We start from the raw sequence: 27,062 nt of genomic DNA, 5'->3' as shown, positions 1-27,062 counted from the left end.
TTTCGGAAACTACTTTATTCTGGTACTGCCGCCAAAAGAAACAGCAGCAATAAACCCCCAAAAGTTTGCAGCTGGATCAGTTCCCCTGCGCCATTCCCTGGGCTGCTGCACAAATATTTGTGCTGGCGCCTGGGAAAGGCAGGGTGGGAGTGGGAAAGGCAGGGTGGGAATGGAAAAGGCAGAGTGGGAGTGGGAATGACACCAGGGGCAGGAGCAGGAAGGAGGGCTCCTTGCACCGGCAGGATTTGTTACCCCATCCAGCCACGACATCCTGGGATGTCGTGGGGCATCACAGCCTGCGTGGGCTCAGCTGTGGTCTGCTCCTGGCAGGGGAGGAGGTGGGTTTGTGGGGGGTCAGGGAACTGCCCTGCTCCCACCGGCCGCGGCCAGGTAAAGCGCAGGGTGGCCCCTGCGACCAGCCCCTGCGACCACACGCTGCAATTTCGCATTAAACAAAGCCACCCTGATCCGTGCTGCTGCCAGGGTCTCCAGCTGCCCTCTCTGCATCCACGCTTCTGGCTCCGTCATGGCACCGGTGCTTATGATGCCCCCAGGCATGGATTTGGTTGGAAGCTATCCATTTTTTCCTGTTACTTTTGCAGGACAATTAGTTTAGTGCCGGCTCAGTTGCCTGCTCTGGCCAACAGCCTTGCACCCCAGGGTGGGCATAAGGCAGAAGGGGGCAGCGGCCGGTGGGGGGGACCCCCGTGGCCCCATCCAGCAGCGGCATGAGTTTGGGTCACCCCATGCCGCCATGCAAACAGCAAGCAGAAATCAAACCTGCTGCAGTATGTGCACGCAGTGGGAGAGCAACCAGGGCCAGCTCCTGCCTTCTGGTGTCCCTTCAACCTCCCCCCCCCCCGTGTCACTGCAGCCGGTCTCGCACATACTGACCACGCAGACGTGGCCAAGGGCAGGGTGTGAACGGTCACGGGGAGCCGAGCCGGGCTGGGAACCGGCAGCGTAAGGACCTGCCTGCGTGCCTGTCCTTGCCTGGTGGCGACCTGCAGAGCCAGCCCAAAACAGCCACGGCAACGCTTGCTCGTGTACCTGCTTATTCCCTGCCTGGGAGTGCAAGAGTAGAAAATTTCACCCCAAATCTCTTTTCCTCCACCCAGCCCTGGGTTACCGGGGGCTTTGCAGACTGAGATGGCCACAGAGGGCTTGGGTCTGGTGTGTTCAGGTGGGGAGACTGAAAATGAGCCCTGCAGCGAGCTGCGGGGGGGGGGTTCCATCCCACCTGGGCACGTTGAAAGGCAGTGTGTAGTTAGCAGGGGTACGGAAAGCGATCCCCAAGGGCTCTGGGTAGCCTCTGGGTTGGGGCTGGGAGTGCAGCTGCGGTCGAGGCTGAGGCAAGCGGCACTATGGCAAATCGCAGCCTCCGCTGAGCAACGAAAGGTGTGCCTTTCATCAAAGAAAGGAAGGAAAAAAAGAAACCGGAACAATGAAAGGGGAATTAGCAAGGTCCGTAGCTGAACTTCCCCGGCCCGTTGGGTGCTGTGGTTGGACACCCCTTCCTTCCCCCGCCGCAGCCGGCTGGTGGTCCCTGCGCCTCTGCATTCGCCAGCACTGACCCTCCTGCAAAAACTTCACGCTAGTGAGGTTCTTAGCAGGACCACGGCCTCTACAGACAGTGCTAAGGCTTGTTTAAATTCAATCAATATTTGAAGGCAAATGTCAAAGGTTTGCCTGGCAATAAGCCATCAAGTTCTTCGCAGAGCACCTTCGTCTTTCCGCTTTGCAAACCTGGCTGTCGCGGGTGCAGCTGCCTTCTCCCTCTCCATTCAGCGCTTCTCTTTGTACTCTGCCCCAGATAACTATTTTTATGCAATTATTTAAGCTGTTTGTTTGCTGCCTGTCACGCGGCATTCAAGAACTGTATAGTATATGGGACAATCAACCATCAATGTGTCATTGTGTGTGTGTCCCCAAACCCAACCCCAAGAAAACCCCAACAAAACCCCTTCTTCACAAGAACGGAGACTTACAGACGATTGTGGGTACGTCTGGGAAGCGGGAAGGTTTGCAGACGCTCTGCAAGCAGCTTCCAGAACCGAACCCCAGCCCTGGCGAGAGCAGCACCGCGGTGCAACGCAGAGACAGAAACCAGCCCCGCTTTAACGATGCCTGCAGGGCACGGCGCTTAAATATGAGCCCCAGCAAACATGCACAGGATTCACTGGCACCTGTAAACTTTGCCATAAGGCCGAGGGGCAAATTTTCTCCGGCTTCAGTCACCTCCATGGGTTGCTCCCATGGCCCACGCTGCCTGCAAGCTAAGGAAGTATGCTGCGGTTTCCCCAGATGAAACTTTGCAGCCCCTGAGCTGGTTTTGGCTGTGTGAGCGGTCCCCATAGAGCTGCAGGCAGAAGACCAAAGAGTCAGAAAACCACACGGCTCGGGGGGTTTGCTTTTTCTTCTGGCTGGGTTACGACTTAGCTTGGAGGAATCGCCTGAGCGTGCTTTGGGCAAGCTCGCAGCAGCCACGCTGGCACGAGGGGGATGTGCTGAGGAGGACAGCGGGTGCAAAAATATCCCAGCTGGATTTTGCCATCTGAACTTCACCCTCTACAACCACAGGCTGGGGTTTTTAGCCTGGTCAATGAAACCTTGTGACTCTGGTTCACGTGCTGGCGCTGGGTAACATTTTAAGGACGTTTCAGCAGTTAGAGGAGCTTTTTCATCACCGTGCCTTAGGCAGTTGATAGACTTCAGAGGCAACAGAGCTCCGAGCTGTTGAGTTTTTCCCTTCGGGTAGGGAACTTAAAATACTTGCACAGGCATCCTAATGCTTCGTTATCCAGACGAGGGACAGATTTGGACCAGGATCCCACTCTCAGCTTTCCTGTACAGGAGTCACGGTGGCTTCAGAGTACTGCTGTGCTGATCCGCTCAAGGGTGCGAAAGGTATTTTTAGGTTGGTTCACACCTGTGAGCTGGGCCTGAGCGTGGTGAGGAGGTGTGGAACTGGAGGATGAAGCTTTCCGTGGGGGTCCGGCAGCAGCGGCTCAATAGGTGGACCTGATGCAGAGGGATGAGGATGAGCTGTCGGCGTGGTCCCGGGCACGGAGCGTTTCCAGCCAGCTGGGTAGTGGATTTTGCTGTCTGAAACATTAGAAGTGTGTAAAGTAAGATCTCCGCACAGTCGCTGAATTATTTATTGAATAATTTCTCTTGGCAAGGGGACTGGTATGCTGTAGATATTTTAGATACTTTAAATACCTCTATTTATGTGCAATTACTGTGCTCTTTCTGTAAAATTGGACTTTCAGGACATTGAGCTCCTTGTTAGCATTTTCCCCTTTTTAGTGGATGCTTGCAAAGATCTTGTGTCTTGCAAATGCGTTTCCTTGCAAATCCATTTCTCGGCAGCGCGGAGGGGAGGCCAGCGCCGCTCCTCCGGGTTGCTTGGAGATTCCCATCCTTTGTCTGCTCCCTGCCTTTGGCGTTGGGGTGGCGAGGAGGAGGAGGAGGCTGGTGGGTCAGCGGGGACCCTGTGCCCAGCGCTGGGCTCTGCCACCGCCTCCGTCCCCGGGAGCCGCAGCGGAGCGCGGTGCTGAGCAGGAGCCCGTGCTGTTCACACACCAGATGCTCGGCGAGAAGGAGTTTTTTCAGGAGTGTGAGATGTCTCTGCGATAATGCTAGTGGCACAAGTGGTAACTATCAGTCACGCAGAGCAGGGGGAAAATTTAATTTTTTTTTTTATATATATATGTGCACACACACAGAGAAACATATACATCCACATCTGCAGATAATTGCATGTCTATATATATGTACATATAATAGTACCCAATCCTTTGGCAGCCTTTTCTCTGAGACAATTTTTCTGCACCAGACTGAAACTGCCTGCCTCTCCAGAAAAAAAAAAAAAAGAAAACAAAAAAAACCCAGCTTGCATCACTCGGCCAAGTTCATACCACAGCCCCAGCCATGTGCTGAACCGGTCCCTTTCATTCATCCCTGTCCTCTCCCTGCTCCGCTCAGTAACCAGAGGTCATGCGAAAGCATTGCCGGCTTCCTCGCCATGAAGTTTATTTGCCTTATTCCTCTCCAGCAGATCAAAGAGGCTTGACCCGGATGGAAAGCCCTTTTCCGTGGCAGATAACTCCGCTTTGCTGACTGGGGAGGGACGGCACTGGGGGGGTGAGTGGGAAGGCAGTGGCACAGGGATGGTCCCTGATGGCATCACATCTGCTTCCCATGCCCCAGACACCCAGTCCGGGGTGCGCTGAGCCCCCAGACAGCTCCGCTGGCACGAAAGCAATTCGAGCTAAAGAGGCTTATGTACCATTGAAACCCTGTTCTTTAATAGTCTTGTTGGCATAAGGCCAGTTTAACAGATTGGACCGGCCTGATTCCCAAAGGAAAGGGAGAAGGATGTTTTTCATTAGTAAAAATGAAATATAAAAATTAGAAACTGTTTTTATTACATTTGTTGCTCATTGGGTGCTTCTCCAGCGTCCACTCTCCGGAGAGATGCCACAGCCTCGCAGGTGTTGTGTGCCTCCCCTCCCTTGTTCGCTATCCGTGCAAATAGATGTCCAACAGCAAATCCGTGTTCTGCATCCGTTGCCTCTCACACCTCCTTATGCTGTCCGAGTCCTGGCAGAATAATCCCCCCCAAAAAGCAATTTTATCTCTAAACTGGTTCCTTTTTCTTTTTTTTTCTTTTCTTTTCTTCCCAGTTATGACTTCCTGAGTTACAGTGGAACCATAGTCAATGAGGACAATAATGCCTTTGCTTTGATTCTTAAATCACATATACAATTATGCCTTGAACCTGCAAAGAACTGCGTCATCTAAGTAAAACACAATAATTGTGGCTTATATATTGTTGCACTTGGGGGTCAATTACTTCACTCACAGTGGGTGAAATTAAGCACCTGCAAGAGTTTGTTTTGGTCTGGCTTTGGTGGGTCGGGGGCATTTTTTTTTTTAATGGACACAGTTTTGATGAAAATATACTGTCCCAAAATCAAAGTAGTGATACATCGCACGGAAGCCATGGCAGTTCGCTTCAGTGTGACCTGACTGAAGGTGAGAGACATTAAATGGGGAAAAGGGCTATAGTGAAACATGTCACTTTATAGGAGGAAAAGCAGGTAAAGTTTAGGGAAGTTTTAAATAGTATTAGCCTCGGCTTGGCCGATAATCCCAATAATTGCTGAATCCTGAGTAGTTACAGCTGATTAATCCTTGCAGAGTACAGAGGGTCCCTGTATACGCAGCTAAGTGAGCGTGAGATGGGTCAGGGCTGTGGGGTCGCCGGTGCCCGAGCTGCTCGCCGAGGGGTGTGGGCCAAGTAACGAAATAATATATTTCGGGTCACTATTGCGGTGACATGTTTATACCACAATTACACGTGTAGGACAGAAGTGGTTAGGAGTCCTGCAAAAGTATGTGAGCCAAGGATCGCTTGTCTTCTGCTGCATTTCGGGGCTGTTTCTGGGTTTCTGCACATTGACTCTTTCATAGTTTCAGATACTTTTGGTGCTCCTATTTTCCCCTTTAAGTTTGTCACCCCCTTTGCTCTTTCTCAAGCAGTCTGTAAGGCTGGCAGGTTGTCTGGCTTCCTGTCTCATGGCAGTGCAACTCTTCTGTAGGGTTTTCGGTAGCTATCTATAATGACCAGTAAGTATCTGATGGCATTTCCTCTCTGTGATTAACGCTGTTGAGCTGGCTTTGTGCCTGCTATAAAGTGTGGCGTTACCATTTCCATAAACCCTCTAGTGTAAAACTATTAAAGGGGAGAATAAAATTGACCTAATCTCAAACTAGCTGAAAATAGAAAGGTGGCCAGGTGCCCTGAGCTTCCCAAATTTCTCCTCTTTAATTAAACAAATGAGAGAAAATCTGCAGGTTCGGAAGAAACTGGGTATTGCATTTGTGGCTGAAGCACAACAAAGGCTGGACTTCAGTTTTTGTAGTCAGAGATCTCATTAGATCACTTGTTCTCATAAAAATCTTTTGCATCTCTGCCTATGCAAGTGTGAGACCGATCTGCTGCGGAACGGCCAGTGTCCCCCCTCCTTGGCCAAGCCCAACCACAACCCAGACGGGCCTTAGGCTGGGAACTGAACGTTCATCCAACTCCTCATCTTCTGTGCCCATACAAGAAAAAATTGCGGAGGTGCATGGCAGAGGCTGGCTTGGCATCGTCTCTGGTTTTAATTACAGCAGTGATTAGGAATTCATAGCCTGTGGTCTCCTAAGAGCTGCTGCCCTGGCCAAGTTAGAGAAAGTCAGAGGTACCTGAGCCGCATTTAATGACAGCAGCTCCTCCCAGGATTGCTGTCCCACTGTGTGTTTGCATGAAGCTTGGAAAAAGGGGGCGGGGGGGGGGGGGGGGGGGGGAAAAAAATTTGTACTCTGCAAGCAATACACAAAATCCCCAAATGCCTTCTGCCTGCATGGTTACAGCAGGTTCTGCGCACACATTTTCAGAAACATGTTAATCGTTGCAATAGCTTTCGTTTAAATTAGCAAATGGGTTCGGTGATGCAGTCCGACTAATACCTGCCAGTTGTATGTGTCCTTGTGAATTCTGCTGCTCCCTTACCCTCTGTAAATGGAGCCACTCACGTAGTGACAGAGTCACAAGATGATTTGAACCCTTATCTCAAAGTCACCCGAACCTTGTGTATGGAGTACTGCGGGTGTGGTTTTCTTCGGCAGGGGAAGGTAAGGGAGAATGGTCCAACTTTGCTGGGCGCTTCCTTGAGCAAACCTTCTGTCCCTGACCCTGCTTCAGGAAAGCAGCTACAAATCTCAGAGCCTGGGGTCTGCAGAGCTGAACGTGAGAAAACACAGCTTTGAGAGTTCAAAGAGCTCATACTGTTTCACTTGAGTGAAATCCCTCTAAATCTGCCTCTCTGGATTGAGATGTTTTAGATCCTGTAAATTCTGTTTCCTCAGTGAAATGAGTGAGCAGCCGGTGCCGTAGCCAAGGACACGGATCTGTGGCGAGCGCCGGCTGACAGGGATATTCCTCTCGCTGCAGCTCGCACGGAGAGAAGCTGTGGGTCTGCAGGCTCTGAGCCATCGGGTGTCTGCTGGCTGCATTTTGGAGTTCCCCACTGCAAACAGTTAATTCTCTCAGACATACTGAAAAGCTGCTTATTTGATTTTGGTTTAGGGCTACGAAGTCAAGTGTAAATAGCCTTTTTTTTTTCCGCTTGAATATAGGGATAGTAATTAGATGCTTTGCCCAGTTTCCAAGAGAAAATGAATCACCCGCCTCTTCCCTACCCCGCTGTGAATGCAGGGTGGGCAGGAAGAAAAAGGCATCTCAAAAGGAGTTCTCCTTCCCAAGCAGGCGCCCGGGTGCTGACGTAATGGTAGGAAGGATGTGATTGCATGGATGCACAGAACGGGTAAAATTTTAATTGCATTATGCATACACCAGTAGTTCGAGGCTGTTCCCACACTGGTTTATGTCACTAAAACTCCATTGACTATACTGGAGTTACAGAATCGCTTCCAGCAGGAAAAGATCAAAACCAAGTGGCACAATAGTGCCATTTGTAACTAAAAAAATAAATAAATAAGCATTGTCCCTGTGGTGGTTGCCTGCTAACAAAGGCTGGTCAGTGAGTCAAAGCCCAGTGTCTCTCGTGGCTACCCAAAACTGGTCGCAGAAGCCCTGTTCACCCCAAACTTTGGCCATGGGAGGTTTCGGGCGTACCGGCCATCTCGGGCAGCCCCAGACTCTCGCCCGTGGCTGTTCCCTCCTAACACCTCACCAGCACTTCTTCCTCTCTCGGAACCGCTTCCTTCTGCTCCCCCTTGCATAGCTGTTTCTCTTTTCTCTGCCATGGGAATACTTTAGAAATCCAGCGGTAATGTGAAGTCCCGTTTGGAGTAAATGGAAATGTCGGTGTTTCCATGTGCCATGTGCACGGGTGCCGCGCTCTGCTCGGCCGCTTGCTCGCGGGGAGCACGCACGGCAGCAGGGCGGTGGATTCGCCTCAGGTAACAGAAATGGGGCAAAAGCGCTGGAGAAAGGGTGCGGGGAGAATCCTGCTGCTGCTCCTGAGACTGAGGTGATGGCAGCGGCTGCTCGCGGTTTGCTCTGGGGTGTGACACTGTCTTGCTGATGGGAACGCCAGCCCTGCTGTGCTGGCATTTTTTTTTTTTTTTAATTATTTATTTTCCTGGTCACACGAGAAATATATTCACAGAGCATGTGACCGTGAGGTGCTCACCCGCTCAGCTCGACTTGTCGGAGCAGGCTGAGATCCAGGCAGCCCTGAGCCCTGTTTCTGCAGGCGAGGGAGAAACAGCTTCTCCTGGGGTAAGAGGGTGCCGGGGTGTTTCTCCCGTCTGGACCGCGCTGCTCCTCCCAAACACACCTGGGCCCCTTTCCTGGCCACCTTCCCAAGGCAGGTTTTCTGCCCTGAGCAGATCAAGTATGGGCTCATCCTGAATCACTTTGGGATGCAAAAATCAAGATTAACTGTTGCAAAAGGCAAGCCGGATGAACTTTGCAGTGCAAAAAATCAAATATGATTGGAAATGGGGATCAGTGACTGAAGTTACAGGTCTTGGGTAGAATAAGAGGATCCAAAGGTGCTGGGAACTTCACTTGACTGGGTAAGTTCACTTTTAAGAACAGGATCTTGTGCTCAACGTATATGTTTAGTCTTCATTGACTTTAGATTGCTAAGTGAAAGTAGGAAAACATAAGCAGATGAGTTTGTGAACCTTCTCCTTACCACACTAGCACTTCTACCCAACTCTCCCAGGGATCTCAGCACACTTGTTGCATTTGGGCAGAAAACTAAGTGCATTTCTGCTTTCAAGTGTATTTTCTGATATTATTTCCCATTGCTGACATTTCCATTACTGTGGCATCCTCTGAGATGCCCTGCAGTGTACTTAAAATGACTCACTAACAAGAAGTACTTACTTTTTTTTTATTTAATCATAAAGGAACTAAAAATCCTTGCAGTCTTTGTGGTCCCAGGAATCTCTAAGCTCACCGTGGAAATGTGCTGACGTCCCTGGGCCATCAGCTTCCCTTCAGCAGGGAAAAGTGAATTTCTATCTTCCAGTCATACTTATTTATGATGTGGTTATGAATGAAGGATTTGGGGACTTGTTCCAGGGATGTGATCTGCTGCGTGACAAAAACTTCAGGTTGGTGGGAAATAGTGGCTCAAGTAGGAATCTAGCAGAAGGCAGCAGAATGTGGCACAAGTGGTCAGAAACAATAAAAGTACCATGAGCAGTTGATTGAGAGGAATGTTCTGATTTTTCCCCTGGGAGCAGATGGAGTGGGTGCAATTTAAATAGTTTCCCCGTAGGTCTTGTGTAACTTTGCCTGCTGCAACACGTTTTACCTCACTGCAGCGGCAGATGCTGCCAACAGCACCCTGCTCGTGGTGCTTGATGGTCCATAGTGTCCCTGCCACCGCCCCGCTAAGGGGAACGTGCTCCATGCAAACCCAAGGAGCACCGTGCCCATCACTTTGCTCAAGCCAAATACCTTCCAGCAATTAGAAGTGAGTCTTAATTCTGTATTAAAGCATCGTATCTTTTTGGCAGGTTAAAAGCGTGGTTTTGATGTCTCTAGAGCAAATTTTCAAAATCCAGGTACTGACATAAATGACACCTGACACATGTCAGAGGGATGCAAAGTCAGTAGAGGTGTAATCATACTTTCTTCATTATCTGCATTATAAAAGAAATAGTTTTACTCGCATATTGTGTAGGGTCTGGCTTCCAACGCTTGTTTGTTTTATCGCAACCCTGACTCTCACGATCCTTTTGCCAGTGTTACCGTCTCCAGGTGTCCGTGGATGCCCTGTACCCAGACAGACGTACAGAAAGCCCTGGCCCCGGGGCTCCCCAGGCGTTACCCGCAGCCGAGCAGGGCAGAAGCACGTGGCTGCGGCCAAGCATCCCCCGTGGCAGCGCTGCCGCTGCTTCGCTCTTCCCACGAGCACCTTCCCAGCTTTCCGCTTTGGGCTTGGCAGCACAGGTGGATACAAAACCCTGCTCACAGGCTGATGTCGAGGGAGTCATTCTCAAGATTTCGGTGTAACCAGCAGCCGTGGCAAATTGGGCGACTACCTTTGGTGGGACAGGCTGTGTTTCTGGGAGCAGACAGTTTTAAGTGGGACTTGCTGAAATGCTTTTGCACAAATAGCTAATTCATCAGTAAATGAATAGCTCCCTTGCTGAGCTTTCCCACTTTTTGTAGTTTGCTAGTAAAAGCGTGTCTGGCAAGCTGCTTTTCACAGCCTCAAGGGAGGAGAGATCAGCACTCCATCTCGGCTCATCCTAACATCATCGCAGCCACGTAGCCAGTATTTTATCAGTTGTAGAGGTTTCTGGAAAGATGCTCGAAGCTCAGGAGAAAATTACCCCATAGGTGGGTATTGCCCAGTAACATCGTCTGGATGCTGTTTCATTTGCTGTGATCATTGCAACCGTTCTTGGAGGGGCTGGTTTTGGTCCCAGAGGGTTTGCACAGTCGGGAACTCTTGGGGAAGCAGAGGTGGCTGCGGGATGCTGGGCTGGCACCAGGGTGCAGCATCTGGCCCAAGGAATGACTGGGCCAGAGCCCACAGGAGGGAGATGGCCCCGAACACGGGCTCTGTGTCACCGCCACCGTTCCCTGCCGCCCCCCGCCACGTTGTGGCCTGACAATGGGTGAGGTTAATTGTTCGCTGTGGTTTTTTTGCTGGTATAAACTTAAAAACCTCCTCCAGAGCCTTGTGCGAGGGGTGCCCCTCTGCTTGCAGGCTGGCCTGCGCCAGCCTCCACAGCTCGTTCGGCACAAATAGGGGAAAAGGCTGCGAGGGGGTAGTCCTGACCTTTGGTGAAACCCAGACGCTGTTCCCAGGAGGAAAAAAGCTGGTTAGTGTTAACGTCAGTGGTGCCATTGTGCGGGAATTCCTGCCCCCCCCCCCAATGGGACCAATGCCCCCCCGTTAATCACTCAGTAGCTCCACAAGCTGGAGCAAGGCCAGAGGGTGAGAGGAAAGGGGTTGCCTGGGCTCCTGCGGTGGAAAAGCTTTTTTCTTTAAGGTCTTGACTGCTGGTAAAGGCATAAATAGAGCTGTGGGGTTTAACAGGAAACCTTAACTGTTTGGATTCCCTCCTCCGCAGCATCCCTTGCGGGGCTGCCCGTTATTGCAGACTCCCTGGCGGGGAGTTGATACTGGGCCGTTACTGTAAATACGAGTTATTTAAAATGCTTCTTGTGTGCTCAACGGCCAAACCCTGAGGACAGCCTCACCTCGTACCCCAGGAGCAGGGTGCCCGGCTCCTCTCTCTGGTGGCTGTTTCTGCAAAAGAGAAAAGTAAGGCAGGCTGCAGTGGCTGTGTTTGGAAAGGTGCCCGCTCAGCTGCTTGCCCTCTGCTTTCCCAGCGAGTAGCTCTCACTCCGTGAATCCAACACAAGCTAGACCGTACGGCAGAGAGCTGCCTTCCCTGCACCCGCAGCAAAGTGATGCCGGCAGGTATAAAGGGAATGAGCTGGGGACGGCAGAGCGTTACCGTCCTCGGTCATAAAACTTGTCCCATCGCCTGTCTACTCTGTGCGCAGCCGTCTTTATAGAAAAGGAGAAAAGGTTTTCTCTTTGCTTTTCGTTTCGGTGCTCTCAGAGCAGCGTGGGGGGGTCCCCAGCAGCCCCACTGTGTCCGAGGAGCCGAGGCTCCAGCCCTTCTCTTCTCGTGCCAGGACTGCACCCCGCGGGACTGCCCGCTGGGGAATGCCCTGGCATTTCTCCCTCCCGGCAGCCACCCGTCTCCCCCCGGAGCACCCAGAAGCGTTGCGTCCAGTGGGGCTGCAGGGTGGGGACCCCGCGGTGGCGTGCGCTCAGCCTGATACCCCCGCGCTCCCTTATCCCCATTCCGCAGTCGCTTGTCGTTTCTTCCAGGAAACTTCTAAGCGATGAAACGAAACTTTCCGTGGCTCGAATCGCCTATAATTTATCCCGATGCAAATCGTAAGGAACTCGAAGTTGAGAACGTGAAGCTGGCATAAAGGCAGAAAGCGGTCTTTCGGAGCGTGCCCGCGCGGCGTTTTGCGCACAGAGGCACGCTGGCTTTGCCCCGCTCCCCGTGAGCCGAGGGCTTGTGGCCGGAGCTGGCATCGTTCTGCCTGACCCTGCGGGGGGCCGTGGCCACCACGCAGCCCCCGTCCTGCTGGGGGAAGGCAGAGCAAGCTCCTGGCAGCCCTGAGGGTACAGTCGTAAGCTGGAGCCCAGAGCTTGTGGCAGCATCTGTCTGCTACAGATAACGGCAGCTCCATCGCCCGATGTACGTTTGTGCTCAGTCGTCCTTTAGGAGCGAGCTGGCTGCTCCTGCTCGCCCTTCGAGGGATGTTTCCTCCTTTTTTTGTATCTCTTCCATAGATGCTGTTCTTCTCAAGTGAAGGCGGTTGTTGGTGGGCAGCAGAGCAGCGCGTGTGCAATGGCTGACGAGGGAAAACACGTTCTCCCCTTGCCGAGCCGCCCAGACCCGCGCTGCCCGTGCCCGTCCCGCGGCGTGACCTGACCCCATCCTTCCAACTCTTGCAGAGTTTGCCGTTTCGCTCGTGGAGAAGATGCAGGCTCAGGAAATCCTACGGAGCCTGCGGCTCCCCGAGTTTGACGACCTCAGCCAGTTTTTCCGCAACTTGCCAGCCTCGGCGCTGGTGGGCATCGGCGCCTTCGCGGCCGTCGTCGCCTACTGGTTTGCCAGCCGGCCCCGGGCCGTGAAACCGCCCTGCGACCTGCGGATGCAGTCGGAGGAAGTTGAGGTGAGGCATGGGGCACCCCGGCAGGAGGGGGTGGGTTTCACCTGAGGTTTGGGTGCCTGGAAATGACCGCAGGGGATGCCGGGAGGTACTTTTGTTCATTTCGAGGGCTTCTCAACCTCATCCTGAAATCAGGCGTGTAGTGCGCTACGCCGGGGATCACCTCCCTCCCTAATTCACCTTTTTCTGTAAAGCGGAAAACTAGAATACAGCCTGTTAATTTATCCTCTTAGATTTGCAGGAACGTTTTGGCCTTAGCTTTGCTTAACCATCCATGACCGAAAATTACAGGAGCTGCCATTGCATGGGAGAAAGCACTGCAAGGCAACAGCTGCTAAGATGAAATCACCTGGCACTTCTTGTGCGTGCCCATTACTGAGTTTGCTGCTGCAAACATCATAATAATAAGAAAAAGTAGACCAGAATCCATGCTTAGAGGCTGAAGAGTTATTAATTTTCATGCTTGCAAAAGGTTTTAAAGTTTAATGAAGCTGCTCTGTTTTAAAAAGCAGAAATAGATCTGAAAACTGTTTCCACTTAACTTAATATCTGAAAGAGTGATGAGAATTTTTAAAGCCTTTTGTGACGTCCCCTCTAAAACAATATTGTCTTTAATTCCAACAACTTCTTAAAAGGGTGGGAGGAATTTACATTTTCCAAGAGAGTTAACCCCTGTGGTTAGGGCTTTAGTGAGACTTTCTTCTGGAATCACAGCGCGGTCCCGGTTCGGTCACTCTCGCCCTGCCTGCCTCCCCTTGCCCACTCCTAAAACACCCCTACTAAACCCCCGCGCTGGGGTCTGGACTCTGGCCTCTGCTTGAGCCTGTCCCTCATGCTGGTCCAGATGTCCTCGAGAAGTGCCCGTGGTGCCAGTCCTGGGGACCTGTGGAGCCCAGAGCAGTCGCTCCCCCGAGCGTGTTCCCGCTGTTACTCGCAGATTTATAATTCCCCCTCAGATCTCCTTGGGAAATATCAACCACCTCCTGCGGCAACGAGCCGGGTCAAGCGCTGCCGTCTGGGCGGGTGGTTGGTTCTCCATGTTACTGGGGTGCTGAGGTGGACGTCCCACCTCTCCCATCCCTGTGGGTGTCGGGGCAGGAACCCGCTGGCAGCTGCAGAGGTCTCTGGGGCATTTGGGGGAGCTTTATGGTTCGGGGTTTCCCCGTCTCCCTCCCGTCGGGCAATGCTGTCGGCTGTGTCACGTCATGTCACGTCATGTCGCGCAGGGTCTGGCCGGGGCACGCCGGTCGGTGATTGGGGACAGCCCACAGCTGCTGACGCACTACTACGACGATGCCAGGACCATGTACGAGGTCTTCAGGAGGGGATTCAGCATCTCCGGTGAGAGCACGGTGACAAGGAGGCGTGGGAGCAGAGGTGGGGAGAGGTGGAGGACCAGACGATGTAGAGGACCAAACGGTGTGGGAGGCTCAAAGAGAGCGTAGAGGCTGAAAGAGCGCGGAAGCCCATAAAAGTGCGGGAGTCTCAAATGGTGTAGAGCCTAAGAGAGCGTGGGAGGCCCAAAAACTATAGAAGACTATTGCACGTGGGAGGCCAAAAAGAGTTTGGAGGCCAAAAAGGTGCAGGAGGACCCACAAGAGTTGAGGCTAAAGACGGGGAAGCCTGAGTGTTGGGGCACAAACGGTATGGATGGCCTGACAAGTGTAGAGATCGAAAAGGTGTAGGAGCCCAAAGGGGTGTTGACAACCAATGAGTGGGAGGCTGAAAAGGTGTGGGAGGCTGACAAGGTGTAGAGGATGAAAAAGGTGTTGGGAGGTCGATGAAGGGTGTTGGGAGGCTGGTGAAGGGTGTTGGGAGGCCAACGAAGTGTAGAGGCTGATAAAAGGTGTGGGAGGTCGATGAGGAATGGGAGGCTGTTTGGGAGGCCAACGAGGTGTAGAGGCTGAAAAATACGTTGGAGGCCAATGTGGTGGAGATGCCAAAGAGGTGTGGGAGAACGAAGGGGTGCGAGAGACCCATTGAGAGTTTAAAGGCCCAAGGAGTGTAGAGTCCCCAAACTTGTATGAGGCCAAGGACCATAGAGGCTCAGAGAGTGTGAGGCCGAAAAGGTATGAGAGGTCAAAAGAGTGTATGAGGCCAAAATATTGTGGGAGGATGAAAAGGGGTGGGGGTCCCATTGAGGGTGTGGGAGCATGAAAAGGTGCAGGTGGCTGAAGAAGTGAAGAGGCCCCCAAAAGCGTGGGAATCTGCAAAAGCATGGAAGGTCAAACAAGTGTAGCGGCCCCAAGAATGGGGGTGGAAAGATGGTGTGAGAGGGAGAAAGCGATTGAGAGGACCACAGAGTGGGAGGCCCCACTGGTGTAGGAGGCCCAGCAAGTGGACGTCTTGGAGAATGGGGGGCCCAAAGACTGGAGGCCAATAGAGTGGAAACGAAGTGAAGGGAGACCCAGAGAGGGAGGTCCGAGGAATGGAGGCCAAGGAAGGAGGAGACCCAGCGAGGGGCAGGGCGGGTGCTGCAGCCTGCAGTGCCCGTGGTGGCCTGGGCGCCGCTTTTGGAGCGTGGGGGGTTAGAATTAGGGTTATTATTTGGAACGTGCATTACTTTGCCCTTAATGCCATTGAATTTTACTGTGCAGTCTCTCGGTACCACGAGATCTTTTTGCTACCACTGGCAGAGAGCTTAATGTCCTGGATTTTGCAGCATCAGCAAAGCTCATCATACATTATTCATTTCCAGAACATTCATGAATACATTAAACGGGGCTGATCCGAGCATAGAACTGTGGAACCCAACAGAGTTCTTCCTCTGCTGCAAACGCCGATACTTATTTCTGCTTGTTGCTGCCTTTTCACCAATTACTCGTCCAACTTACCTTTTATTTCACAACAGGGCAGGGTAAGGGACTCTGCCAAAAGCTCTTAGGAAAGCTGAGTGTGGTGTATCAGTCTATCACCCTTACCCCACGATTGACGGTACCGTCAAAGAGCTCTCACGCACTTGCGAGACATCATTTTCCGCTCCAAAAAGCTATGATGACTCTTCCCTGCTCTATCATAACCAGTTCTGTGTCTGCTGCTCACGACATCCCACCTCATTGAACACAACAATTTCATTGTCAGATTATTATTTTCCGTACCACCAAAAAGCCTCAGTGGAATTGCAAATATTCCACCCTGCAGGACAGGGGTAAATAAATAACTCAGCAGATGTATGGAGGGCTGGATCTTGCGCAGTTAAGTACAGTAAGCAAATTAATTAAACTTTTCAAATATTCCTCCTGTCACGTAGTGCTGCATATTGTTTTACCCTCCTCCAGAGTAGGCTGTGCTAAAAATAGCAGTTTTCACTTTGAAGCGTTTAAATCAAAAGGCAGCGACAGCAGTGGGAGCCGGTGTTTGGGATGAAAGCCCTCATCAGACACTAATGCTCACACCACCTTCGGAGAAATAGCTTTTAATGAGGCTGTTTGGGGGCAAACTGCTGCCGTCTCCTCTGCAGCTCCGGCAGGAGGAGTGAAGCGACTGGGACACCCCAGCAGCCGGTCTCCCATCAGCTGCACTCGTGTGGTTCATTTGATGGGGCTTGCTGCGAGCTCTGCCCCGTCCCGATAACCTCCGTCATCTCTGCTTGTGTCTTCCAGAAAACGGCCCCTGCCTGGGGTTCAGGAAGCCCAAGCAGCCCTACCAGTGGCTGTCCTACAAGGAGGTGAGCTGGAAACGATACCCCCCCCCCCCCCCCCCCCCCCCCGCAAATAGGGTCCTCTCCCCCGGTGCTCTCACCTTGTCTGGCTGAAGAAGAAGGGGTGTTAAGGCACCCGTCGATAACACACACGTGCTAGACCGGGGGGTTGCTAATGCGAGGGCTCTCGATTTCCACAGGCGGGCCCATCCCGGTGTTATATGGGTGTGTGTCAGCTTTTGGGGATGGGCTCAATGCCGTTAGCCCCCTCTTGACAGTGGCGGTGACATGCTCAAAGCCGTGGGGCATTGCCAAACAGAGGTCAACTGCTAGTGGCTCATGAGAGCATAAAAAATTGGGCTTTTAGATCGCAAATACAATAATTTGAGAGCCTCCCTGTATAAGCTAATTCTTCGCTTAGTTTGGTATTGCTTATATTTTTCTTTTTTATATTTGGGGTGGGGTTTTTTTTTCCCCCCCTCTCCAAATTCCAGGTGGCTGAAAGAGCAGAAGCTCTGGGTTCAGGGCTTCTTCGGCAGGGCTGCAAGCCATCCACAAAGCAGTTCATTGGGGTCTTTGCTCAAAACCGTCCAGAGGTGAGATTTTAAGTTCGACTTGATGCTGCATTAATAATGTTCCTGACTTGTGAGCTTGCTTTATACATGAAGCTCGTTCTCAAGTGTGTTAAATCTGCTCCCGTGGCCCTTTTCCCACCTTCATGCTTTGATGTTCCTCCTGCAGTGGATCATTTCCGAGCTGGCTTGCTACACCTACTCCATGGTGGTGGTTCCCCTCTATGACACTTTAGGTCCTGGAGCCATTCGTTACATCGTCAACACAGGTAAAAACAGAATTGAGGTAATCGTCTCAGAAAGCAGATTTGTTGCTCAGAATGGTTCATTTTCGTCTACTTTCTAAAAGATGGGTGATTTTACTTATTGGGTGTCTTGAAGTCACTTAGAGAAGTTTCTGGGGAGCTGTGTGTCCCCATGCTGGGTCAGGGCTGCCTCCGCAGCATTTCCCACGCGCCTGGTCGTGCACAGCCGTGGATGGGGCTGCTCTGGCTGCGGGAATTACTCCACGGCCACCCACTCCTGTGCTGCTTTATATTTTGCCTCCTAGATTTTTTAGCCCACATGGTGAGCAATTTTAGTATTTTGAACTGAATCCCAGAATAGTCGTAGATGTCAGGTACAGCTTCAGCACTGATTTAGGTTAGCTAAAATTGCAGTGATTTTCTAAGAGAAATGTATGTTACATTCTAGGATTTTTGGTGTTAGCCTGAAGAGAATATCAGGACTGATACAATGTTAGCTATGAGCCATTCTTGCATTAAAAAAGATCTACCGTAAAAACTCATTTGACCGCTTTTCTTCCAGCTGACATTTCCACAGTCATTTGTGACAAACCTGAAAAAGCCAGAATACTCCTCGACCACGTGGAGAGGAGAGAAACGCCAGGTCTGAGCTCCATCATCCTGATGGACCCGTTTGAGAAGGAGCTGACAGAGAGAGGGAGACGCTGTGGAGTTCGCATCCAGACCATGCAGGAGGTGGAGGTAAGTCTGCTCTCCCTCTCTTTTTACTGTATTTTGTAGTTTCTGTAAGAAGATGGTAAAATACACAGGGGCTTGTGACCTGCATGGCAGGTTCAGTGTCTGCAGAGCAGACTGTGGCTGTTAATATTGATGCATGGCTCAGTGCAGTTGCCTCTTAAGTGTTATTGCTTCTTGATGGGAGCCAACATTTCAATCCTTCCTGCTCAGATATCAGCTGCTAACTAAGCCTGGAAAGGGGGGTTGCTATTCGGGACACAGTCCTCCTACATGTAAGCCTACAGCCTTACGCTTTTATGAAACAGCCTGGATCCAGCTCAACCAACCCAAGCGCTACTTAACTCCAAGCACGGCATTGCAGTTAATGCAAGAAACTTTGGATAGAAAAGATGACCTAAGTGTTAGCCGCAAATTTTTCTGCTGCAGCTCGCAGTCTCCCTCAGCGGTTTGCAGATTATTAGCAAGTGGGTTACACCACAGGAATTAAAGTGGAAATCATTTTTGTTACTTTTATCTTTTTCAGGACTGTGGCCGTGAGAGTCGACACGTGCCTGTGGTGAGTGTTGGCGTGCTGCTTTTCCCACTTACGATTGCAGCTGACTGTGCTACGTTTATTTGACCGCCAAGAGAGGGAAGGGTTTGCTCTGGGCAGACGGACGCCTGCGTGTCTTTAGGGGCAGCGCCCCGTGACCCTCTCCACGTGGGAGGCAGTGGAGGAGCCCAGGGACTCTCAATACCATCCGCTGGAGATGTGCAGTATTGGCTTCGTACCCTCCGCCTGGGACGCTTAACTGAGATAGTTCATCCTTGCTGAACATGTTAATGGGTCAGTAATTAAATGCCATTGTTAAGCCACAGTAATTCCACTACCTTACCCAGGTGGCACCGGGGGAATGTGTTTGCACCCTTGGCTTTCCGGTGGGGTTTCTATAGCTCAGAAACACTACTTGGCAGTATTTCTCTGGGATATTTTTGGAAAACCGCGTTGATGTTTTTCACTGGCTGCTCCTGCTTGTGCAAAACTTTCAAAAGCAGCCTCTGATTTTCAGGCCGCTTGTTTATTCAGTCGGGACCCAAAATAGCACACACATGCAGTGGTGCTGAGAAGACAGAGATACTACTGGAAATGGGAGCAATCGGCAGCTTTGGAAAGTTGTCCACTGTGTGGATAACCATGTTTCCAGAATTTATCTGGAAATCATGAAATTATCTCAAGTTTTCTCACACACCTACAGGTATAGATGGTGTCTTTGAAAATACTAACTGCAAGACAAAGATCCCATCAAAGTCTTCTAATGATAAAGCATGCCCTTGATGCAGCTGGAGCAAAACCTAAGAGAGGAATAGGGTCCGCATCAACTGAAAAAACCTGATAAAAAGAGTTTTATGATGGTCTTTTATATTTGCCAAGGGGAATGAAAGCTTTTTATGGCAGAGCTGAAGTATAATTGGTTTGATCTTTAAGTTTATACAATGACAACAGTCTACCATTGACCCTTCTGCATTTGATTGATGGGATTTTCTTATTCTCCTTTTGTATTTCTAGCCCCCTCGACCAGAAGATCTATCAATTGTCTGTTTTACTAGTGGCACTACAGGTAAAAGAGGCGCTTTAATCTTGGAATGTTAGAATAAATTGTCAAATTGATTATTAATATCCCCTCAATATGTGCAAACTTGCTGTTATACTGATATGGCAGTGATATTTCTATGCATTTTTAATATTTAAGAAAATATGTGTATATACATTTCTGTAGATTGCAAATTAAAAATAATGATGTATTTATTTTTCACTCGAATTGCCCGACATATATTTTGGCAGTACTATTTTTCAGTTGTCTAGAAATCTGCCCATGTTTCTGCTTCCCGTTTTGCAGTGTAGTTGTGAAGCGCTTGATTGACTGGTATTTATCTTCTGCATATGTATAAAAAAAAAAAAAAAAAAATGCAGGTCCACAGCTTTCCATCCTCTGTGTCCTAAGCACACCAATGTCCCCAGCACCCCCCGATGTCGTCAGCACCTCCGTCTCCTCTGCAGCGTGCCCCAGCTCGCTCGCGTGTTGCCCACGTCCTTGGGTTGGCCCTTGGCCACCGCGTGCTGGCGCAGCCGCGGGGACCAGCCTGGGCAGCCCCCGCTGCCGGTACTGGGGTGCCCCTGCCCCCTTTTTATTGGAGAGGAGCAGCATCATTTTCCTGTCTGTTCTTAGCAGACGCAGTGCTGTCTCCTCTCCCCAGACCCTGGTTTTCATACAGCTTGCAGGAATTTCCTACTCTTGAGCATTTGACCTCCGTTAACATCTACCAAAACGCTACACGGGCAGCCAGCGCAGATGCAAAGGCACGATTGCTTTGGGAAACTGCTTTTATACTTACCAGGGACCGCTGGAGCAGCTCTTCCAGGTTCACCTGTGCTCTCAGGATTACCTAATGCTTGGTCCTACCCCAAAGCATCCTCGATTTGGCCTCCAGTCCTTTAGGCAAGCAGAAGATGCCGCTCGACACCAAGCTGCCCTCCAAGAAGGGCGTTGCTTGAGGTGCTCAGCCTGCGGAGTGCAAAGCCTGCGGATCAGGCTGAGCAAGAGGGGACATCTTCATCTTCCACCTCCTGGAGAAGGCTTGTACTGCACATCAGGTAGGCAACTGCTCCATCAACTCCAAATATAAACTCAAAATGTACTAAAAGGCTTTGGGTTTTTTTTACCTTCATGCATCCTTCTTTAGTTTTGAGATCTGTGCGCTTCGGAGTACCCCAAGGCAGTGCACTGTGTGAAAGGAGCCTGTGACTCTGTTTCAGCAGTGGGAATTCCTAAAAGAAAAAGATGGAATGCAGTCGGGATACGGCCATCACAGCCGTGTATGCTGTGAGCACCGGCTGTGCCAGTGCAAAGTGGCCGGGCACAAATGGGAATTGCAGGAAACCAAAAAAGCCGTGCCTACAGATACAGTGGGGCACGATTTGTCTGTGTGGATTTTAAAGTGCAGAGCAATTATTTTTTTCAAGCCGCATTTTTGTTGATATTTTTATTTCTAAATAAGAAATTCTGAATAAAGAAGGATTTTTTTAAAATTTTCTTTTTTTATACGCAAATGCAATCATGGGCCGGTTTCTGACTTTGTGCTTTTCTTAGGAACATGCCTGAAGTTACAGAAATAGGACAACCAGGGAGCTCATTTGCTTTCTCCCATCCAAACGAAAGATTTCAAATTCTGTAAATCATCTGCAAACTAAACTCTGACAGAGCAATGCTTTGTGAACCACCAGCCCATCCTCTGCTGTTGGAGGACTTTGCACAACACTTTCTGGCTTTTCCAGGGGTTGCATCAACACTCTGGTCCATTTTCCGTGTGTTTTGATGTAAAAGGCTTGGCTTTTTGTATAGCCCATGTCAGGATATTTTTAATGACCAGATTTAGAATTTTCTTCCAACAGATATGTTCTCAAAGGCTTTTTCAATTCTGAAGGGCTCTAGATATTTTGGTATGGTGTGACACAAATCTTAGCTGTAGATTTTGTTACCTGGAAACGGTAGAATTGGAAACAATTTTAGCTGTTTGTAAAAAAAAACAACCCAGAAGCAGGCTTTAATGTGTGCTTTTCTTTGATAGGATCAGATGTCCAAATACCTCCCCAGGGAGAAAGGAGAGGCTGAAGTTGCTGAGCTCAGATGACAAGACCAACTTTCGTTGTTGTACCAAAAAATCACCAGCACTCAGAAATAGGCCAAAGGCACACAGCTGTCCCCAAAGCATCAGGATACAATTTTTCATGCTGGCTACTCCAGAGTAGCAAACTGTCATTTGCTCAAGGATCCACCTGTAACCAATTGGATAAAAATTGCTTCCCGGCAGTTTCTCACAGCCTGCCAGTGCATATCCCTGACTGTTGGAGGTTCCCAGAGGGAGGAAAGCGCTTACATCCCAAAATGTTGATGGATCACGCCACCGAGTTAGTGCTGGAGCCGCTACTTGAAAGACCCTTTTGCCATGTGGAAAAGGTGCTTCTATTGCTTATGAGAACTGTCAAACCAGCCTGGCACCAAGATAAGGAGAAATTGCCATACGCAGGCTATTAACTGCCCGGGATAGCAGTGCACCCATTTCTGTAAGAGGACACTCGCTTTTATGATGTGTCTTTACAATGAAATTCAAACTTGAGAGCAGTGATACAGGTCTGGAGATCTGGCATTGATTTTTTTTTTTTTTTTTCTTTTTTAATTTTTTTTTTTTTAAAGGCAGCATTACTGCCAACCTCTTTCTCGCAAACTGGTAATTCTGGGAAAGGGCTTGTAGCAAGGGGCATCTGTTTTGCTGGGTTAACTCTTAAAACAGAACTACTAAAGAAGGTCAAACTTTACAGGAATCCCCCAGCCCAAAAAACTGCAGCTCCCTGTGGCAGCATGGTTTGTTCTGGATTTCTCCTGGCGAAGGCTATCCTGGCTCTGACGCTGCTGCTCTGCTTTGACACCATCAACACCACAGCCTGTCCGGGATGCTGAACCTGCTGTGGGCAGGACAGGGGGGAAGGAGCCCGAACGTCCACGCCGCTTCCAGGCGTGTCATGGGGAATCGAGCAGAGGTATTGAATTTGCATTAAAGTTAGAGGTGGAGTAAGTAAATGAGTCTGAGGTCTCAAAGCATCCGAGAAATCTTCCAAAACCTGAAGAGCTGTGTTCAGGTGCAGGAGCCAGATCTGCTGCTGCTGTAGCAGTTTTGAATTTCCAAACCAGTACTGAGCACGTCCTCTCCGTGGGCGTGCAACCCGCCGACGCAGAGAAACTTGCGCAACGCCGCGGGAGTGCGCCTACTTGTAGAATTGCAGGGGCTGCGCACACCTATTTGGCTAGACGCAGCTAAAATAACGTGAGCAATTTCTGGGTCGTTGGCATTTATTTACAACCGACATCGGTTGGTGGAGTTTTCTTGAAGTCTGGATCCACGTGTGCACCCAATTGCAAAAATAAGCGCCTTGAAATGAAACCTGCCCGGCTGAGCTGGTGCCTGCGAGCGCGTCTGTACGACAGGTCGGGACCGGAGCAGTTGTGGCTGGCAAAGACGTCAGCCCTGGCTTCACCTCTGAGCCTCGGATGAGGACAAGCATAAGTCAGACCAAAATAGCCTCCTGTGCGCTGCGTTCGAATTACTCCAAGGCACTTGCAACACCAAGTATGGATTTTCAGTAAAATACATTGTGTTCGAAATGTCCTACTTTAGTGCAATAAACGCGTGCGATAATTACTAATTTTGTTTGGGCCTTTGATTATTTGAGAGGCTGGGTCGAAGCAATGTCAGCGAAGCTGGAAGGGCGCAGGGGCTCAGCCCTGCGGGACCTGAGCCAGGCTCTGCCCCGTGGGTGCGTGCCCACACCAAAGGGCTGCCAGCCACACAGCCCGCAAACTGCTCCGAAACCGAGAGGATTAAGCGCATTTTCCTGTGCCGAAACTGATTCAACAAACACCCTTGCCCCTTCCTAATCCGAGGAAGCCAGGATGAAATTCTGGCCGATTTACAATTTTGCGAGGCTGTTGCATCCATCGTTAGCTGGAACAGCATCGCAAAGCTCCTGCGCCTGCCGTGCCGGGGCCACGCAGGGTACTTGCAGGTAAAGCTCCTCCGATCTGCTTCCGAACGGCGTAGCGGGAGCTGCGCTGCAGTGGTGTGATCGAATTAAAACAATCTGCTTAAAAATGCGCTGGAGAGAGAGGCAGGCTCTGTAATCTTTATTCAAGCTGAGCTACACCTTCTTTTCAGAAATAAACCCTTTGAGGATGATGAAGAGGGACAGTGCTGCGACAGGAGGACATGCAGGGTCCTCGGAGCCAGCACTGCAGGCAAGGCGCTTCCCATGGGAATATCAGCTCCGGTTTGCGCATGCGTTTCCCATGGGAATATCAGCTCCGGAGGTTTCAGCCTTGGCCTTTGCTGCTTAATAAACCCTGTGTTTTGGCGTACGAACAGATACGAAATGCAAAAGGTGTATCACGGTGCAAAGGGGGATTCTCAGCTCGGAACAGAAAAAGGGGTGAAAAAGCAAATATTGACGGTGTGGAGGTGCCTGCGTGGGTGGCAGGTGAAACGCTGCAGGCGTGGTGAGAGGCACTGGGCTGTGACACGGGGGCTTTGCCAGCTCCCTAATGGGTTTGGTGCTACCTTCAGGATCCCTCTGCTCTGCTGCTGACAATATTAACGACTTCCCTTAGTTGGAGTCTCATAGGGTCATCTTGTAGCCTAGTTTTTACCATGTATTACCTGTTTTCTGCATTGTTCAGGTTATCCAGTGCACTGGCTAAGTAAGAGCTTACCAGCCTTTTAAATGGGGTTTGTTGGTATTCGAGATGATGCTTAGTCAAAACCTGTATGAAATAAATCCTACCTGGAGAGGCTGGGAGCAGCCAGCCAGGTCTGATGGCCGTGCTCATCAAGCAGCTGCGTCTGAGTGCTCTCATAAATTGGAGTTGGGCTATTTCTGGTGGAAACTGTTGTTCAGAGTCTCCAATAGAAATATTTGTGTTTACAGTATCATTTTATTCAATTTTGAGTATTGCAGTAAGTGCTTTTGGTGCACGTTACTGCACAGAAAGGACTGCAAAAATTACATAAGTTTTAAAATTCAAAAAGAGACCTTAATATTTTAACCATTTCCTGGTTTGGTTTTTGTTAAGCTTTTGGAAATTTCCTACTGGTTCATCTTTTAAAGTCACTCTTTGTTTCCTTTCAGGAAACCCCAAAGGTGCTATGCTGACTCATGGGAACGTGGTTGCTGATTTTTCAGGCTTTTTGAAAGTGACGGAGGTGAATACCCTGATCTAGAAAATGTTGCCATGTGCGGAGTGTGGGGGTTAAGCTGTGTCCCTGCATGGGCTAGAAATGCGCTCTTGCAGATAAGAGGTGAAATTCCTCTTACTTGGAGGGCCAAATCCATGGAAACAGGAGCAAGTCTGAGCTTACAGCCCTGGAGGGCATTAAATCCCCTTTCTAGCACTGGCTCCCTGGCTCTGTGGGTGCAAAGTGCTTCTGAGTAGCAATGCTGGCTCCTGTAAATCAATTAATTAACTCCTTTTGAAGAACTAGGAGAGTAAACAAGCCCTCTACAGTTGCAACTCGTGCTTGAAAAAGAGCACAGAGTCCAGCTGTGCTCTGTGTCCCATTGTGCCCACACAATGTCCTCATTTATCTGAAAGCTCTCTGCACATAAAGTGTGTGTATACATCTATATAAACATACACATTTTTTACAAGAATGGTTAATTTCATTGATATTAAAGTATATCTCAGTTGCTGTTATACATATTTTTAAAAAAGCATAGCACTGGCCAAGTACCTGTATAATACGTTTCACGCAATGTGTAAACTTGTGTTTAGAAACAATATAGGAAGCAGAATCGCTTTAGTATGACATATTAAGGATTTTGCACAGCTTGTACTTAACAAATATAAAGAATCTCTTTTTTTGTAGTAAACAGGCAATTCTATAAAGTAGTGATGTACGCGTGGGATGGACAATTTGTTACCTTATACCCCTTGCTGGTCTTATCATTGGTGCTGAAAATACAGCAGTCTTATTATCTTAATCCTTGAACTTTCTGAGGTTTCCAGACCACTGTTGTAAAGAAAGTTGGACACGCGACGGGAGAAATCCCACTGAACTCACGTGTTCAAGTATTTGCAGGGTGGTGACTCGGGTAATTTGCAGTACGAAATGCCGATATAGCAGCGTGGTGCAGCGAGCCCTCGGGCTTCGCAAGCGCAGGGCTTTCGCTGGGTGCAGGGGCAGCGAGATGCACGAATGAAAGCTGATGCGTCTTCAAAGGGCAGGAGCGTTAAGGCCATGGAGCTGTTGGAGCGAGAGGAGGGCCACGAAGATGATCAGGGGGCTGGAGCACCTCTGCTATGAGGACAGGCTGAGAGAGCTGGGGTGAGAAGAGAAGGCTCCGGGGAGACCTTATGGCAGCCTTCCAGTGCCTAAAGGGGACCTACGGGAAAGCTGGAGAGGGACTTTGTACAAGGGCATGTAGTGATGGGACAAGGCATAACGGCTTTAAACTGAAAGAGGGTAGATTTAGATCAGATGGAAGGAAGAAGTTCTTCCCTGTGAGGGTGGTGAGGCACTGGGACAGGTTGCCCAGAGAGGCTGTGGATGCCCCATCCCTGGAAGTGTTCAAGGCTGGATGGGGCTTTGGGCAACCTGGTCTGGTGGAAGGTGTCCCTGCCCACGGCAGGGGGGGTGGAACTAGATGGTCTTTAAGGTCCCTTCCAACCCAAACCATTCTGTGATTCTGCGATTTATTTTGGAAAAGAACTAATTTAGAGGGAGCTTGGGGAATTTAGCATCTTCCAGGACTGGCCCACAGAAATGGATTTAGTGTTCGCTGATGGCAATGGGACTCTTTGGTTAATCTCGAAGGTATCAGATTGAGACGTAAGTCTGGTGTAAGTGGTTGTAAATTCGATAGCTTCAGTCACCAGAGTATTGCTGGTGAGAGTGTAAACGCCTGTAGCTGATCCACACAATTAGGGCAATGTCTAACCACAGTAATGAAATCGAGCAAAGTGCAAAATACTTGAAAGTAGTATAAATTAATAAAATAAAAATACCTAAAGCTGAGAAGTACTGTAGATTTGCTGTTTACATACTCTTGTGCCAGTTATGCTTAGCTCATTGATTTTTATAAATGGAATATTTTTTGAAGTGAACCTAGAGCTTTATTATAAGGTTGTTCTTAAATGCAAAGAAGCTGTTTTCATTTTTATGTTTAACTGGACAACTGTGAAATACTATTCAATGTCATCATTTTGGTCCGATTTAAAACCAAATAATTTATTATCTAGGTACTTAAAGCAGTGTAAAAAAGAAAGCAGCATAGCTAGTGATGCTAATGGTTTTACATTACTGTGCTTGCAGAAAATGAGGCCAATTTGAAGTAATGTATAAATAGATCTGTAGGCCCTAATGGCTTAATTCAGACTGACACATAAAATAATATGAAACAGGATGCTGAAAACACCCACGTGGTCAATCGTGTTCGACTTCACTAGGTAATGGTTGGGAGGGCATACCCAAATCTGACTTGCCCAGATTTAACTTCAATAAAATATTCCCTGAGGAAGAAACTCCTGTGC

General features: G+C 49.7%; 1 protein-coding gene across 4 annotated transcripts in view; it reads left to right on the top strand.

Annotated features, from left to right (window-relative positions):
- Positions 1-27,062, top strand: part of ACSL6 (acyl-CoA synthetase long chain family member 6) — a 60,498-nt gene that overhangs the window by 14,160 nt on the left and 19,276 nt on the right. For all 4 annotated transcript variants that reach the window (XM_049829422.1, XM_049829421.1, XM_049829420.1 and 1 more), the window contains exons 2-10: positions 12,534-12,754; positions 13,978-14,092; positions 16,354-16,418; positions 16,886-16,987; positions 17,133-17,232; positions 17,771-17,949; positions 18,470-18,502; positions 19,493-19,544; positions 24,662-24,735. In XM_049829422.1, the coding sequence (XP_049685379.1) occupies positions 12,534-12,754; positions 13,978-14,092; positions 16,354-16,418; positions 16,886-16,987; positions 17,133-17,232; positions 17,771-17,949; positions 18,470-18,502; positions 19,493-19,544; positions 24,662-24,735 (941 nt within the window). The remainder of the gene's footprint in view (positions 1-12,533; positions 12,755-13,977; positions 14,093-16,353; positions 16,419-16,885; positions 16,988-17,132; positions 17,233-17,770; positions 17,950-18,469; positions 18,503-19,492; positions 19,545-24,661; positions 24,736-27,062) is intronic.

The sequence above is a fragment of the Accipiter gentilis genome, chromosome 26 (assembly GCF_929443795.1).
Source record: "Accipiter gentilis chromosome 26, bAccGen1.1, whole genome shotgun sequence".
Taxonomy (NCBI): Eukaryota; Metazoa; Chordata; class Aves; order Accipitriformes; family Accipitridae; genus Astur; species Astur gentilis.
This window is presented reverse-complemented; position numbering and strand designations above follow the sequence as displayed.